Genomic DNA, 17,669 nt, shown 5'->3' with positions numbered 1-17,669 from the left:
TACAGGAGCGCTCTGCCGACACCACAGGGATCTTGAGGGAGAGATGTTGAAGTCACAGCTGCAGCAGTGCCGGCTGCTCTGAGACAGACGGCGTGGAGCACACCTCCCCTTCGGGTCCTGCCCGCCTCCTGGCTGTCCTCCCTGCCCACGGATGGTGGGACAGGAGGCCCAGCGTAAGCAGCAGGCGAGGCCACAAGCACTGGCCATGAATTACCTTAGTGTATTGAGTAATCAACCTGGAAGGTCAGTGTGTACCTTTTGAGCTGAGTGTGCTAAGAGCCTCTTACCCCAAGAGGTTTGGGCTGGCCCTGTGGCCCAGAGTGTCATCCTGGGCACCCTGAGCCAGTGAAGGTGCAGGCAGGATGCAGTTAGCATGGATGTGCCCTGAGGCGACTGGGCCCTGCAGCTGGTCTGTGGGTGGGGTCGAGTGGCAGGGACCCCCCCCCCCATATATGGGGGAGAGGGACGCAAATACAGAACTTCTCTAAGACGTCATCATGAGAACGCTTCACAGAACAGTGCCACAGCACAAAGCCATCTGAGTAAAGAAAGGGAAAGAGAAATGCACGTTTCTGCTTAAAGGTACACTAGTGCCTGCGTGTCTGGAAGGAAACCCGGAGAGTGGCCTCGGGGGTGGCAGGAGAGTCCCTTTTCACTGAATAATTTTCTACTGTGTGCAGTTTTTAGGAATTCTGTATAGAAATCAGTGGTGATGTAAAAAGTCACTGCTCCAGGCCAGTGGTGCTAATGGTTCAGGGAGTTGAGGGAGCTTCCCAGTCACGTGTGCAGCATCTGTCCGACCACGTGCCTCGACCACGTGCTGCCAGAGCAGCTGACTGGGTGCCTACCTCGGCTGTGGCCCTGAGGCTGGCGTCTTGGTGCCACCACCTGGTTCCCCGGGCTCTGCTCTGGCCTTTGCCCATCCAGGCCACGGGAACCCTGGACCTGCTGAGAACCAGTGTGTTCGTCTTCCTGCAGGGTATCATCGCGGAAGAGAACAAGAACCTGCAGCCCCTGGGAGACGAGGACCCCGGGAAGTTTAAGGAGGCTGAGCTGAAGATGCGGAAGCAGTTCGGGATGCCCGAGGGGGAGAAGCTGGTCAACTACTATTCCTGCAGTTACTGGAAGGGCCGCGTGCCCAGGCAGGGCTGGCTCTACCTGACCGTCAACCACTTGTGCTTCTATTCCTTCCTGCTGGGCAAGGAAGGTGAGCACGGGCACCTCTCTGGCCCCCCCGTCCCCCAGCTGCTCCTGTCTTCCTCAGTTCCTCTGCCCCTGCACCTCACTTCCAGAAAATTCACCACCTCCAGACAGCTGAAGTCCCTGAGGAGTCTGTTTCCTCTCGTTCCCCAGATATTCTATCCCCACACACCCACCACAGGGTCTCCCCAAAACCAACTGCCACCTCAGCGTTGGCCCAGACAGGAACACCCAGATGTGAGCCAGGCCCACACTGACTCTTGGGGGCTCCTGCCAGGTCTGTCCACCGGCATGGTTCTTCAGATAGTGACTTTCTGCACGGGGCCTGCCCTCTTGCTGTGAAGTGGAGTAGTCGAGGCATGCATGTCCATGAGCGGCTGCAGGGCACGCCGTGCCTTGGCGCTGTAGATCCCTCCCTGGGGGAAGCCCTGGATGCAAGGTAGAGTCCCCAGGGGCAGCCAGTGTCCTCTGCTGCCACCTCACCCTGACAAAGAACCCCCAGGGATTCAGCTGTCCCAGTATTGCCTTTCCGAACCCCAGCAAGACCTCCCGCCCTTGCACCTACCTCCTTGTCCTGCTTGGCTGGTGTCCTCTCTGTGCTGGTCACACCGTGTGGTGACTTCTGTTCCCACATCTGCACTCCCGCTAGATGGGGCTTCTTGGGGCCAGAATCTCAGCTAGGTCATGTGCACATGTTCATTCATGTCATGTTAGCCATTCGTGGGGCAAACGTGCACCCAGTCTGTTCCTGGGCCGGCGCGGGCTTGGCCGGGGATGCAGTGGAGACCCCAATGGCACCGTCACCTCATGGAGCACATGTCCCAGCACAGCTAGGCTCAGGGTGCAACTCCCCCCAGTGGGTGCCAGGTGCATGTGGGAGTCAGGAGCCCGCCCTCCATCCCATTTGACCTGGTGGTGTGTCTGTCTCTGCGGCCGTCCAGTGAGCCTCGTGGTGCAGTGGGTGGACGTCACGCGGCTGGAGAAGAACGCCACCCTGCTGTTCCCTGAGAGCATCCACGTGGACACCCGAGACCAGGAGCTCTTCTTTTCCATGTTCCTCAACATTGGAGAGACCTTCAAGCTCATGGAGCAGCTGGCCAACCTGGCCATGCGTCAGCTGCTGGACAGTGAGCGCTTCCTGGAGGACAGGGCGCCGCCCAGGTCCGCCCAGCCGCTTCGGAACATCTCGGCTCTGAAGCGGTGCGTTGCCTGGGCTGGAGGACCTGCGGTAGGGGCCGGGGAAGGTGTGGTGGCGGGAGGGCGCCGAGAGCCGCAGAGGGGTTGTCCTGAGAAGCAAGTTCTCTCTCACCACCCCATGATGGGGAGGTTGCACACACTCCGTGGTCTCAGAGTGGAAGCTGAGGAACAGAGAGGCTGAGTAACTGGCTCAAGGCCCCGCAGCGAGTTAGCAGTAGAGCCAGGATGTGAGCCTGCAGCCAGCTGCCAGCCTGTCCCCACCACCTATCAGGCGCCCTCGGAGGCTGCTCTGGCCGACTTCAGTGGCCAGGTCCCAGGGTGCACAGCCTCCACCCCTGTGAATGACAGCTCCTCTCAGCACCCCTTGGCCAGTGGCCCCTCGTAGCTATAGCCATGGGGCCAGGCCTGGGGCTGGAGTGCAGCCAGGGAGGTCTGAGGTCTCTGCCTGTTTGTGGGGATTGGTAGACAAAAGCACCAATAATGGTGGCCAGCCCCTCCAGAGTACTTCTGTCTGTGCTCCTCCATCGTGGCTTCATAGGAAACTCACAAGGCTGTCTGGGAGCACGGAGGTTCCATGAAGCCCTGGGCCCCACAGCCCATTCACACCCATGTGCTCAGAGCCATGGCCGAGGCCCGGGGCCTGGGCTGCATCTCCAGGACCAGAGCACTGTCCAAAGTTGTCACTCTCCTGGTGTGAGCGATGGCCTGGCTTCTGGCACCTTCTGGAAGGAAAAGGAGCAGGGCTGGTACTTGGCAGTCTCTGGCACTGGCCATCAAGGTGTCCCCTCCAGGCCCTACTCAGGCTGCTGGCAGCCTCTATGGAGCTGGGGAGAGAAAGGTGTTTACAAGGTCCGAGTCACTGCAGGGCTGAGGAACAGGGTGCCAGGCCGTTTCACAGTCATAGGCCAGGCAAGTGTGTGTTTTAAATCAAGCAGCAGCAGCATGTGTTTTAGTCTTAACTCCACATCTGCCTGTTGGGAGGTCCTTACCCTGCTTTCTAGGTGGGGCTGGGTCTTCCCAGTGAGAAGCAGCAGGGCGGGTGCAGAGATCCTCTGGGCAAGCGACATGTCACCCTGTCAGCCTACAGGTGACCTCCATAGCCCTTAGGTCTAAGAGAGAGCATGTTGTTTGCTGACCAGTCCTGGGTTGGTCGTACGAATGTCCCACATTTTACTTGGCCATTTAAGGTGCATGTTTTATTGGACTGTAAGATCCCTGGGCACGACTTGGTCATGAGAGGACCCCAAAGAGCCCAGATCCCATGTGGAAACCCAACTCTTGTCCCCTTCCCTCCTGCCTGCATTGTGGTTTCCCAGAGATCTGGATGCCCGAGCCAAGAATGAGAGTTACCGGGCCACGTTCCGCCTGCCTGGGGATGAGCGCCTGGACGGCCACACGACCTGCACCCTGTGGACGCCATTCAGCAAGCTGCACATCCCCGGTCAGATGTTCATCTCCACCAACTACATCTGCTTCGCCAGCAAGGAGGAGGATGCCTGCCACCTCATCATACCCCTGAGGGAGGTGAGCACCGGGGCCCCAACTCGGCACTCAGTGATGGGCGCGTGGCGGGCACGTGGTGAGAAAGCGCCTGCCCGGTGCCAGGCCCCACAGGAGTGGGCTTTGGTGTACTGGGAGAGCTCACCCTGGAACATACGGAAACTTCACGAAGGACCTGCGCCCTCCTGATCAGGGTCCAGGGAGTATGCGTCAATCCTCCCTTCCTGGCCTGCGGCTGGACTTTGGCAGAGCCCTACTTTGGATGAGCTTGGAGGATGCTGACCCTGCAGCAGTCCTGCCATGCCACTCTCAGAGGCCACCTCACTGTCCCTCTCCGACACCTGCTTTGACTGTGGCTCAGGCTCAAGCAGTGTCATCAGAAGTCAGCACTCACTTGTCAGGATGGAGGTCAAGTCTCACCTGTCAGAGGTAGAGGCCCTTTGTCCTGTGCTGCAGTGCAAAATGTGGACAGTGAAGGAAAGGACCCCACCCAGACAAAAGGCAGTGACCCCGCGGTCAGGGCTGGTCACAAGGCCTCCCTTTGCTCTTGGCCCAGGAGGGCACACTGGCTGAAGCACAGGGAGCTTCTTAAGTTACAACATAGTATTTTGATTTTTGTAAATACCTAGAGCAGTGACACCTTCCCGGCATTTGTCCAAAGCCCTCGAGTTACAGGTGTAGCTATGAAGAGGTGTGGAGGAGGATGCCACCTCGGTTCTCCAAGGAAATCAAGCAAAAAACTCGAAAGAGCCACAGCTCCAGAAGCTCCCAGCTGAGGGGCTCAGAGATGGCCCTTGACCCCACGCTCTCTTTGGCACCAGGCCCATGCGTTTGTCCTGGGCGCTGTACTGGCCTGGCCCCGAGGCATGGGTGCTACTGAGGGGTCTCCTTAGGCCCCAGATCTGTTCCACCTGACATTTGTTTCTAGTAGCAGAGAGTGCTGGTTGACTGGGGAGCAGGGCCGTCTCGTGCTCGCGGGAGGGCTCTGCTGCTGGTCGGGATGGAGGCCCTGGCCCAGCGTGGCCCAGCCAGGGGGTCACAGGCCTCCTCACTCAGAGCCAGCTGCACACACGTGTGTGGTGGGCTCTTGAATTTGCACACCCAAATGTGCTCTTCTCATCCCAGCCCGGCAGCAGCACCCCTTCCCTCCATCTGCTCCAGTGAAAGGTGGGGGCCACCCTTGATTCTGACCTGGCATCATTCCTGCGTCCTGACCACAGCACGTCCCTTCCTCTCCACAGTCACCACCTACAACACCATCGTCTGCTTGGGCCACCTCAGGTTACCCACACCTAACCCCTTTTAGCACTCATCCTCCCACAGCAGCCAACGCAGTTTAAAACATCAGTCAGAGCATGTCAGTGCCCCACATGGAATCCTGCAGCATCTTCTCCTGTGATAAGGAGAATCCCCAACGTGCCTGTGGACTTGTGTGACCTTCAGTGAGCATTCCACCTTCTCAGGTCTTAGCTCACATGCACACACACGTACACGCGTGCACATGTAACATACACGCCACACACAAACATGCACATACACCAGTACATGTACACACACCACCCTCACATGCATGCACACACACCTCACAAACATGCACATACATATATGTATATACACATGCACACATAGCCTCACACACCATACACAGTTACACATAAGTTCACACACACGCATACACCACCACCCTCGTCCCCAGTCCCAGCTTCTCCGGCCTTTCCTTGTCCATCAGGCCAGTCTGGCACCCCCCTCAAGGTGGTTGCTGACCTCTGCTCCAGCTCCTGCCCTGGCTGCACCAGGTAGGTCTCAGCTCAGCCGCCACCTCCCCAGAGGAGCCTTCAGCACAAAGCAGCCCGGTGACCTTCCAGTTGGTCCTGTCACCCTCACCACCTTGGTGACCATATTTAGCCTGCATGGCCATTGTCTGTCCCCATCCCAGGCTGTGGGCTCTGCAGAGGGGCCCCTGAAAGCCCATCCTGTGACCTCCATACCTGTGCTGCTCTGTCCTCACTCATTGAGGTCACAGCTAAGCCCAGATGCAACAGTGAGCAAGTGTTCTGGGAACCAGTGTGTAGGATGGCTGGCCAGGCGGGCTTCAGAGCACGGAAAGAACTGGCCATCATTGGGAAGCTGATAAGGGCCAGCGACTAGGCCCACCATCCTCATGACAGTCCAGTAGGGCCAATGTGTTCACCCCCGTGGGCAGGTGAAAAAAAATGATTCGACATGCACATGAGGAACTTGCTCACGGCAGCAAGCGGCAGAGTCAGCATGTGAATGCTGTGAGCTGAGCACTCCTGTCCCATCACCACACCCTGCCTGCGGGAGGGCGGCCTGAGGCTGCTGTGCTCTCATAGGCACGGAACCTTCCAGTGTTACATCCTCAGTCACCAACACCCAGTGATTTTGCCTCCTCAGGTAACCATTGTTGAAAAAGCCGACAGCTGCAGTGTCCTGCCCAGCCCTCTGTCTATCAGCACCAAGAGCAAGATGACCTTCCTGTTCGCCAACCTCAAAGACCGCGATTTCTTGGTTCAGAGGATCTCTGACTTTCTCCAGAAAACGCCGTCCAAGCAGGTTGGTGGCAGCGGCTCAGGGAGGAACTCCAGCATCGGGGACCCAGCCCCAGAGGTGAGAAGGTGCCTGGGGAGCTGCAGGTTGGGGGTCAGGGCAAGGAGGGGAATCCAGGCAGCCCTGTGACCCCTGCTGTGGGCCTCGGTGGGGAGGCGCCCCCTGGGTTTGGGGTGGGGAGCTTGACCGAGCCCCCGTCTCAGGTGTCCAGACACACACACTGCCCAAGGTCACGGTCTTTGTACCCAGCCATATCCCTCCAGTCCTCCTGGCATTTCCGTCCGCCTCAAGGCCTGTCGCGGGGGAGAACACTTCTCTGGCTGGACCCACCACCCTGTGAGCTTGTGCTGCACTGAGAGCCACACTGCAGGCCCATCCAGCCTGGAAGCTTGGGTTCATTTTCCTGGCCTTTCTTTTGTCAGTCTTTCAGTCTGAGATTCGTACAGGGAAAGATCCCCATTTAAAGAGGTAACTGCAATCTCATTATTACATCAACAAAGTTCACAAGAATTCCTGAATATCAAATACTTATACTCACATTTCCCCAAATGTAGATGTACTTTTTACACTTTAATCATTGGAGTTAACGTACCCATAGGTCACACTTTACAGTCAGTTGATATGTCTCTTAAACTCCTTTTTATCTATATGAGTAGATTTCTGCACGTGCACGCGCACACTCTCTTTCTCCCCACTCTCTCCCTGCCTCCCTCTTTCTTGCAGTATTTTGTTGATGGAATTGGGTCATCTGTGCTGTAGAATTTCTCAAAGTTTGTTTTCTATTGACTGCATTCCCTTATTTCCTGTAAGTGGGTGGCTGAGTGGAGAGACTCAGATCAGATTCAGGTTCAGTTGTTTGCGTTTTGGGTGGCAGGTCTACTTGGAGGCAGGATTGAAGTGATGTGTACTTTCACCAAGAGGTACACATATGACACCTGGTTATCTTGTCATGCGCTATTCCCTGTCATTGATGAGCATTACCCATATCCAGCCATTTGTCAGGGATTACAAGATGGCGGTACTCTAATTTTGTCATTCTTTCTGTTTATTAGCTGGAATACTCCCATAAACATAAACTTCCTCTCATCAATTATTTGGTGACCCTGAGGCACGGTTGACACAGGAAAGGGGAAACACCCCCTTGGGTTGCTTCTACCTTTGGCTAATGTGAATGATGCTGTTGTGAACTTGGGTGTACACATTTCTCTTCAAGATCCTACCTTCAGTTCTTTTGAGGATAAACCCAGAAGTGGAATTCCTAGGTCAAATGGTAATTCAGTGTTTAATATTTTGAGGAATAGCCATACCATCTTCCACATTGGCTGCACCATTGTATATTCCTACCAGCAATGCAAAAGGGTCCAATTTCTCCCCACCCATGCCAACACTTATTTTTTGTTTGTTTGTTTGCTTGTTTGTTAGTTTGCTTCTTTGTTTTTTTACAGTAACAATTCTAATGGGTGTGATGTGGTATCTCATTGTGGTTTTGATTCGCATTTCCCCAAAGACTAATGATGTTGAGCATCTTTTCATGTCTTATTGGCCATCTGTATATCTTCTTTGGAGAAATGTCTGTTTAAGCCCTTTGACTATTTTTGTAATCAGGTTGTTTGATTTTGTCAAGTTTTAGAAGTTCTTTATACATTATGGATATTAACTTCTTATCAGATATATGATTTTCAAATATTTTATCCTATGGGTTGCCTTCTCATTCCAATGATTGTGTCCTTTGATGGACATAAGTTTTTAATTCTTATGTAGTTCATTTTATCTATTTTTCTTTTGTTGTGCTTTTGATGTCACATCCAAAAAATAATTGCCAATCCAATGTCATGAAGCTTTTCCTCTATGTTTTGTTCAAAGAGTTTTATACTTTCTACCTCTTCTATTTAGGTGTTTGCTCCATTTTGAGTTAATGTTTGTGTATGGTATGAGGTAAGGATCCAACATCATCATTTTGCCTGTGGATATCCAGTTATTCCAACACCATTTGTTGTAAAAACTATTCATTCCCCATTGAATAGTCTTGGCACACCTTGTTGAAAATCATGTGACCATATATGCGAGGGTTCATGTCTGGGCTATCTGTTCTGTTACACTGGTCAATCTACCTGCCTTTCCACAGTACCACACTGTTTTGATTACTGCAGCTTCATAGTAAGTTATTAAATCAGAAAGTGTGAGACTCTCAACTTAGTTCTTCTGTTTTAAGATTGTTTTGGCTATTTGAGATCCCTTGAGAGTCCATGTGAATTTTAGGATATATTTATCTATTTCTGCCAAAAAATGTTATTGGGATTTTGATAGGGATTGCACTGAATCCGTAGATCACTTTGGGTAGTGGATGTCTTACCAATATTAAATCTTCCAATCCATGAACATGGTATGTCTTCCCATTTATGTGTCTTCTTTAATTTCTTTCAGAAATGTTTTGTAGTTTTCAATGTAAAAGTCCTTCACTTTAGTGGTTAAGTTTATTCCTAAGTATTTTATTCTTTTCAGTGCTTTTGTAAATGGAATTGTTTTCTTAATTTCCTTTTTGGATTGTTCGGTGTTGGTGTATAGGACATATTCTGAAGGTAGATCTGAGAGATGGATTAGATGTGGGGTAGAAGAGAAGGAAAGGGTCAAAGATGACACTGTGGTTTCAGCCTGAGCAGCTTAAAGAACAAAATCACCATTTAATGACATGGGGAAGATGCAGGAAGAGTAGGGTGGGAAGAATTCAGTTTTGGATGTATGAAATTTGAGGTCGAGTATATGGAGAACAAGGAATTGACAACTGGAGATGGCAAACAGAGGTCCTGGGGGCCTTGACAAGAATTGTTCAGTAGAAGGAATTGTTCAGTATAACAAGAATTGTTCAGTACAACCCAAAAAAAGCTTGACTGAAGTGGCCTTCAACCAGGGCAAGGTGGTAGTAGCTGGTAATTTTAAAAATCTTACCAAATTTCCTCATAAAAATGCACAGAGCAACTTTAGTTAAAAGCTTTTAGGTAAAAGTAAAAGCACAGACAACATCTTCAACAGAACCAGGTGAAAGGGTATCTCCACAAACCCCAGACTGCAGTAGGTGGGGTCACACCAAGTGTAGCATTCCTCTATATAGACACAGAATCAGCAGCTGTGCTGAGGTAACAAGTGTGGTGGGGGTGGAAAAAAAGGGCTCTGACAGTCCCAAGAGCCAAGGAATCCAGAAATCACCAAAAAACAGCTCTCCCCTGACCCTGCCAAAGAGACTCCTCACTGAACAAAACCTCAGCAAATGACTCTGAGAAACAACCAGTGAAACTGGGAACAAATTTCTCAGACTCCAGTTCACAGATTAGTAAACAGAACAAAACATGGAATCCACTAACAGGCTGAGGGAAGACAGAGAAGCTGGGGTGGTCCAAGCCCTTGAGGATCACAGAAATACCCAACAAAAGCTCCCTCCCCAAAGGAAAGAGCTCTCCCTGAGGGAAAAAGAGCTGGGACTGAGCAGGGAAGGGACACTGGGGGGGGTCAAGGAGCGACTGTAGCAGAAGACGACCCTCCAGCTGTGCAGGGCAGAAAGCTACCCTGCCCACATCTGCCCATTTGTACACGTCCTCTCGAAGGGACAGAAAGTCGTGCCATTTAAATGTGAGCAACAGAAGGATATAACCACACCCTATAAAAAGTACTGTAGGAGGGAAACAACCAAATAACACCCCACAGAGAAAGCACACGAATGCTTTGCTGTTGAGCTGCAGTTCTTCTCGTATTTATCCCTTATCAGATGTTGTTTGCAATAATTATCTTTTAAAGAAAGCAACCAGAACAATATTTTCTCAAAGCAGATCAAAACTGTACTCCAACATTTTAAAATTATCTAAAAAAGAATTAGAAAGTGATAGAAACTACTAAAGAATGGTATAAATAAAAAATGTTTTAAAAGCTCAGAAATAAAGTGACTAGTCAATTGAAAAATGTGAAGAGAGAATTGACAGGTCTCAGGAAAGAATTAGAAAAAAGTATGGAAATATTTCAGAGGTGAAAATTATACAAGCAAGAACACAAGAATGAATAGACACCACGGAAAGTTCATTCAGGGATACGGACAAGATGGAGGGACGTAGGGGTAGAAAGAGATGCAAACAAAAAAATAGAGTGAAAATAGTCAAGAGAAGTGATAAAGAAGTTAGGCAAAGAAGATCCAACTTCTGTATAACCCAAAAAAGGAAAACCAAAGCCATGGAATAATAAATAAGAGAAACTATAATTAAAGAAAATTTCCTGAGTATGAGAGAAGACTTGACCCTGCCTGGTGGAAGGTCATGTTGCACAACTGGGAAAATCAGTACAGAATAGTCAGTACTGAGATAGCATCTGATAAAACTACTGGACTTTAAATTAAAATATTCTTTTGGGCAGTCAAAAAAGACCAAATTATTGGAGGAACAAAAATCAGAGGCATCAGACTTTTTGGTAGTAACATTTTATACAAATTGAGTAAATTTTAAGATACACAATAAAAAGAAAAAAGCTATGACCCCGGGATTTTCTATCCAGGTGTGAAGACTACAGACAGTAGGGAACACACGGGAATTCAGAGAATCTACCAGCTTTTGAGGAATCTGATAGAGAACAACCTTCAGACGACCAAGAAATGATTGGAGAGGCTTTGGCAGAAGGTCTGGGGGGAGCATTGAACATATTTACCTGTGGAAATAAGACTGGATAACAAAAACAAAGGTCACCAATAGTATGTACATTTTATATGGGAGATAGAGTACAGTGAAAACATGAGATGAGGCAGGCGAAGTAGAATAAGCTCATTGATTGCCTTATTAAGGAGTGAAAGCATATCACTGTACATTATATGTTGGCAGGAAGTGGGAAGGGGAGCAAACGGTTACTCACTAATTTCAGTATTGCCCGTAGGAGGGAATCGACAATGTCTAAAATGAGGGACCCAGGGTCCTAGATATCGGTATAAAGGTGACTCTTAGAACATAAATATACCACTTTCTGACCAAAAACAAACTTAAGAGGGGGAAAGGATACAGTGAGTTTAGGCAACTCTTTTGAGAAATTTTATATAAAAGTCAGTTAAGAGTGATGGGGGTGTGTGTGAGGGGTGACTTTTTAATGGCAGTGTATCATCTACACGGAGGCGCATGGATCCTAGGTGTACAGCTGGAGCTTGCACAAAGTGGCCACATGTGAGCACTGCCCATTGAGCAGGAGGGCCTGTAGGGACAACGCCAGCATGGTCTGGGCCAGTAGGAATGACTCTAGTGGAGGGGACAGTTGCTAGAAGAAGATTCTGGGGGTGAGAGGGACACGGTCTCGAGTGTGGGTGCAGGGAGGGTTGGGCCTGGCGTGCATGGCCACAGACACAGAAAGTGGGCCTGGGGTTGGCTGTGACCGTCCATAGATTGCTCCTGCTTCTGTTCCCTCGATTAAATAGGAGACGGAAAGTAGGTTCAGTAGGAAGTGAGGAGGGCAGGCAGTTGGGAGGTTTGCCCAGGAAGAATGTGTGAGATGGTTACCCAGAGAAAGGGGAGAGAGCCTGGCCTGGGGAAGTGCAGGACTCATAGGGGGCTGGCCGTGTGAGCTCACTGTAGCACTGTGGACATCGTGTGTCACGCAGGACAGTGGTTGCTGAGGTCTCAGCCTTGTCAGTCAGTCGGTGGCCTACAGGTCCATTTGTGTCCTGGTTCCTTTGGGGCACCTTGGGCAGGAAGCAGACTCTGCATCAGGGCACGCTTGGTCTGGACTGGGGTCTTGCCCCCTGGATTCTAGCAGTTTATCATGGAAAAGTGTTTTCATGGACCCAAAATCCATTTCAAAACCCCAGCCAAGCGTAGAGGGGTGGGCTGTGGATGTGAACCTAGCAGAATTTTTTTCCCCTTTTTAATTTTTTTTATTAAAAAGCGCTCTACTGAAGTAAAATAGACATACAAGACACTGTACATACTGAGAGAGTAGAGTTTGATGAGTTTAACAGGTATTCCCTGGGAAACCATCACAATCACGGAGAGGGTGGAGTGCTGCCCTGCCACTGGGGGAGGGCAGCAGGCAGGCACCAGCCCTGGAGCTCGCCCAGGGAGCTTACTGGTCCATGAAGCCGAGAAGTCCATGCAGTAGCCCCCTGTCGTCAGAGCCAACCTCTGCCCACTGGACGTGGCTTCCTGCCTGCAGAGTGTCTTCCCTAGGCCCTGTGTGGTGCCAGGATGGCAGAAGCCCCTGCATCCTCCTTGGCTCATCCTGACATTTCCTATAGTCACCGCTGCATTTCCTTGGTGGCTACTGTGTGACACAGTATCCCCAGCCGCAGGAGATGCTAATTAATTAGCTCGGGGCCATCACGCAGGGCCTCAGCAGAACCCACAAAGCATGGGCCAAGAGTGGAGAGAGACATGCCCCCACATGAAAATGGGGAACTGCTGCTGGCAGAAGGGGAAGTAGATCCCGGGAGCCAATGACCAGTGTCCACCCAAGAGCAGTGTTGTTCCTACCTGTGGGTGCTCAGAGAGAGAGCTGAGGGGAGAACCAGAGTGGGCACCGGCTCTAGACCCCCCAGCCCCCAGGCCAGGGAACAAGCTCTGTGCACAGGCTGTTGCCCACGATGGCGAGCTCACCTAAAAGTCAGGTGCCTGCAGGCAGAACACAGTGTGACGAGCAGGGGGCAGGTGACAGGTGTCACCCACACTGCCTGAAGGGGGCTCAGATGCCAGTGCTTCCCTAAGGAGATGGGGGTCAGACCAGGAACTTACCTATTTGCCCTGCTGGCAGGGTGAGGGCCAGAGGGAGGGGGTCCAGAAAACCAGGGGAGAATCCTGAAGGCCAGGGCTTCCTTACAGATACAGACCTTTGTCCCTGATGCCCCACTTTCCTTCTGCCAGCCCAATGTTGCTCCCCAGCACATTCCCAGAACCACCACAGGGTCCATTTCTCCTGCCCTCAGCCACCTGTCTGTGCAGCAAGAGAGCAGATTCCCAGGCTCCCCTGATGCAGGTTAGCCCCTGGGGGGAGGTACCTGCAGCAGAGGTGGCCCACAGGTGGGGACCCCTCCCTACACCCGATTCCAGGGCTGTGTCTTTATCTTCGCCTCCGAAGCCCCAACAGCCTGGTTGGAAGCCCAGCAAACGTTGAGAACCTGGTCTAAAGCTGGCACAAATGTTCAAATTAGAGAGGCGCATGTGCCAGCCAGCAGAAGTGGCACCTTGGGAGCCCACAGAGGGCCTGGGAGAGAGAAGGCCAGCCCTCCCTCAGCACCCACAGGAGGGGCTGCCAACACAGTTAGGACACTGTCGTCTGAAAAGGGTGGGGCCAGGTGTCGGTCTTGGGCCTGTACTAGGTGACCAGGGAGGTCCCTGGCATCTGCTGCATTTTCTCTGTGCAGCTCAGTGCTCGGGCTCCATGGGGTCCCCAGCATTCTTTCCCAACAGTCCCAACCTGAGCCAACCACTGTGTCCAGTGCCCAGGGACCATCAGGACGATGCCATCAGCCGCTGTCCCTACAGGGTCAGCCTGGTTGCACTCCAGAGGCTGGAGCAGAGGTAGTGTCCCTGGGAGCCACGGCCAGGACGTGGGGACACATGAGCTGGCTTCTCAGGGTGTCCTCTTCTGACCTCACTGAGAGCCTGACCGGATGGGCCCCAGAACCGGTCCCATGGCAGGCTGGCCAATGTGGGGGCACCTAGTGAAGTGGGACAGTGTACATGTCTGGCTGGCCAGTGAGGCCTCCTGTCGGCCAGACCCGGGGCCCACCCCGACCCTCCTGTGGCAGTGACTGAGTGCACATGGGACGCCTGGGCTCAGTGTTGTCTCTCCTGTGTTGTCCTTTCCAGGCCTTGCCAGCTCCTCAGGAGGCGTTGGGGCAGCCCGCCAGCCCAACCTCCCACCAGCAGGGGGCGCCCACCGCTTCCCAGGGCCTGCTCAAACTCTTCCAGGGAAACATGCCCATGGAGGACCTGGGGGCCAAGGGGGTAAGCCCGGGGCGTGGCTCCAGCGCAGAGGGGACCATTGCAGGCCTGGGAGGCCTGCCAGCCTGTGACTGTGCCTTCACGCCGCCCCGGGCTGGGGCCGATCCTGGGCAGTGCCATCCCCACGGGCCCCAGGCCTCTGCAGGGAGGCCCATGTGCCTGCCTCCAGACGGTGGTGCTTGCTCAGCCCAGCGGGGGCTGAGCCCTTGGAAGTCGGAGCCACTGGGTGGGGGAGGTGGGGCAGGTGATCCCGGCACCCACAGGCCCTGTTTGCCCCTCCCCCTCCGCAGGCCAAGGAGAAGATGAAGGAGGAGTTGTGGCACATCCACTTCTTTGAGTATGGGCGTGGCGTGTGCATGTACCGCACTGCCAGGACGCGGGCGCTGGTGCTGAAGGGCATCCCTGAGAGCCTCCGCGGGGAGCTGTGGCTCCTCTTCTCCGGTGAGCTGCCCGGCCTCAGCCTCCATGGCCCCCGACCTTCGTGGGGGAGCTCTGCTGACCCCTGGCCTGCCTCCCGAGTCTGCCAGGCAGGAACTGCCAGCCCTTTACAGGGCGGAAATGGGGCTCTCCACTGTGAGGGGGCTCGTGCAGCCCACGCCAGGAGGGCGTCCTGGGGAGCAGACACCAACGGGGGTGGGAAGGTACTGTCGCCAGGGTGGCTCCTTTCCACCCCCAATGGGAGGGGAGCAGCACCCCTGAGGCCCCCTTTCCTCAGGACAGACTCTTGACAACATTCACACCCTTGGCCACGTGGACGGTGTCAGGAGGAGGGCACATCAGCCACGGGAACTTGGGTGGGGTGACCCCTCCAAGAAGCAGTCAGGAGGGAGCCTTTGCCTCACACCTCGTAACTCACCCCAAAGTTTCACTTCTCTGTGGTATATCGATGCCTCCAACCTGCCCTGTCATTGCCCCGAAGTCCCAGGATGGGCAGAGGAGAGAGGCAGCTGCCAGCTCTGTCTCCACAGGGGCCTGGAATGAGATGGTGAGTCACCCTGGCTACTACGCTGAGCTGGTGGAGAAATCCATGGGGAAGTACAGCCTGGCTACAGAGGAGATCGAGCGAGACCTCCACCGCTCCATGCCCGAGCACCCCGCCTTCCAGAATGAGCTGGGGATCGCTGCCCTCCGGCGGGTGCTGACTGCATATGCCTTCCGAAACCCCACCATCGGCTACTGCCAGGTAAGGGGACTTAGTGGGGGCCCAGAGACAGCATCACCCACCAGAGGCTCACAGGAGCAGATCCCCACAACCCTGGGCCTGAGTGATGGCCTCACACCTTCAACTGTACCCTGTTCCCCCCAGGAAAAGCTTGACCACGCAAAAAAATGTAGTTGAAAATATGAATTGCTCACCTCATCCCCATGCTATATATTAAGTTGTCTTCTGTGTGCTTCTGGTCTGGGTCCTGGAGGCATTTCATTATTTAGTGTGTGTGATAAAATACACATAACGTAAAATTGAACCATCTTCACCATTTGTTAACGAGTGTACAGCTCAATGGCATTAAGTACATGTTTATGCAGCCGTCACCTCCATCCAGCTCCAGAACTCTTCCGTCTTGTAAAACTGACACTCTGTCCCCATTAAACAACCTTCCTAGTTACCCCTGGGCACCTCCATTCTACTTTCTGTCTCTGTGATTGACAGCTCCAAGAGCCTCATATAAGAGGAGTCATACATTATCTGTCCTTTTGTGACTGGCTTATTTCACTTAGCATAATGTCCTCAAGACTCATCTGTGTTGTACGTGTGTCTGAATCTCCTTCCTTTTAAGGCTGAATGATATTCCACTGCATGAATGGACCACACTTTGTGTATCCATTCATCCATCGATGGACACTGGGTGGTGTCCACCTTTTGGCTGTTGTGAATATGCTGCTATGAACCTGGGTGCACAGTGTCTGTTCCAGTCCCTGCTTTCAGTTCTTTTGTGTCTATACCTAGAAGTAGAGTTGCTGATCATGTGGTAGCTCCGTTTTTAATTTTCACATTCCCACCAGTACTGCACGAGAGTTCCAGTTTCTCCACATCATCACCAATACTAGTTATTTTCTGGTTTTGATAGCAGCCATTCTATTGGTGTGAGGTGTCATCTCATTGGAGTTCTGATACGCATTTCTGGTGGCATTTGATTGTAAATCCAGTAGGTGTTTTCCTGGCCATGTCACATGGCTTTCTGTTTCCTGTAGACTGCGTCTGGATTTCAGAAACGCAGGCCACCTCCCCAGAAACCACTTTCTGTAGGGCCATATTCTGCATGACATCTTAAAGCCAGTGTGCTGGCTTTAAACCATTTTTAAGATAATTTGTCACCACTGAAGTGCTGTTCGGGGTACCAGTCTCTCCAGAGCCTCCCTGTAGCTGAGTGGCCTTCGCACACAGCTCACTCACACATCTGCCTGTACCCATGTCACACCTCCGACCCCAGAAGAAGTGCCATGTCTCATGTCCGCCTTCTCGGTTTCTCAAGGACCCGCTGGCCCATTTTGAGGGACTTGACTGACCGTTTTTGTCCAATTGATTTCCTACAAACTGCTTTTTGGCAAATTGCACCAAGCCGGGTGGGATGGTTTGTTGTCGTCAGACATGGTTGTAGAGTAAAACCCTTTGGCGGGGTGGGGGACAGCTTTCCTGGGAGCCTCCCCGTGCCATCTCTGCCCACAGGCCATGAACATCGTGACGTCAGTGCTCCTGCTCTATGGCAGCGAGGAAGAGGCCTTTTGGCTGCTGGTGGCCCTGTGCGAGCGCATGCTGCCCGACTACTACAACAACAGGGTGGTAGGTGAGTGTTCACTGCCCGCCAGCAGCCCCACACGGAGCCCTCAGGCCTCAGCCCCACCCCTGCGCACTGCAGAGTGACACCCATATGCGCCCAGTCGTCCCCCCAGACCTCCTGCCGATTCCCTACGAGTGGCTGGCAGGGAAACCACACATTCAGTGGTTTTTAAAAGTCGGGTTGAGGCCTAAATTCCCCAGCTAACTCTTCATAAGCTTTTTTATCGTGGAAAATTTCTATCCTCGCTAGAGCGTGTAGCACACCATGTACCTACACCCAGCCCCACCTCTCGTGAACTCTTGTGGAAAAACCTGGGTAACGCCACGGGAGTGCACTTGCTGGTGTATTTCACTACATAAGTAATTGTGTCTGTTCTTCCAAGATGTCCTTCCTCCACTGTTTGCTTTTGTGGGTCTCCACTCTTGGGATCCTTTAGAATCACATTTGTTCATCAGTTTCAGGGCAGGAC

At 52.6% G+C, this 17,669-nt stretch overlaps 1 protein-coding gene across 8 annotated transcripts in view; it reads left to right on the top strand.

Moving 5' to 3' along the window:
* Positions 1–17,669, top strand: part of TBC1D9B (TBC1 domain family member 9B) — a 38,672-nt gene that overhangs the window by 9,629 nt on the left and 11,374 nt on the right. For 6 of the 8 annotated variants that reach the window (XM_074313338.2, XM_019716947.3, XM_074313336.2 and 3 more), the window contains exons 4-11: positions 979–1,207; positions 2,142–2,400; positions 3,714–3,921; positions 6,313–6,525; positions 14,286–14,423; positions 14,711–14,861; positions 15,389–15,603; positions 17,089–17,206. In XM_074313338.2, the coding sequence (XP_074169439.1) occupies positions 979–1,207; positions 2,142–2,400; positions 3,714–3,921; positions 6,313–6,525; positions 14,286–14,423; positions 14,711–14,861; positions 15,389–15,603; positions 17,089–17,206 (1,531 nt within the window). The remainder of the gene's footprint in view (positions 1–978; positions 1,208–2,141; positions 2,401–3,713; positions 3,922–6,312; positions 6,526–14,285; positions 14,424–14,710; positions 14,862–15,388; positions 15,604–17,088; positions 17,207–17,669) is intronic. The other 2 variants (XM_074313337.2, XM_019716945.3) reach the window with 1 other exon arrangement.

Source organism: Rhinolophus sinicus, chromosome 5 (genome assembly GCF_057876585.1).
Source record: "Rhinolophus sinicus isolate RSI-liver-muscle chromosome 5, RSI-T2T, whole genome shotgun sequence".
NCBI lineage: Eukaryota > Metazoa > Chordata > Mammalia > Chiroptera > Rhinolophidae > Rhinolophus > Rhinolophus sinicus.
Note: the sequence above shows the minus strand (reverse complement) of the source record. Positions and strands in the feature narration are given on the sequence as shown.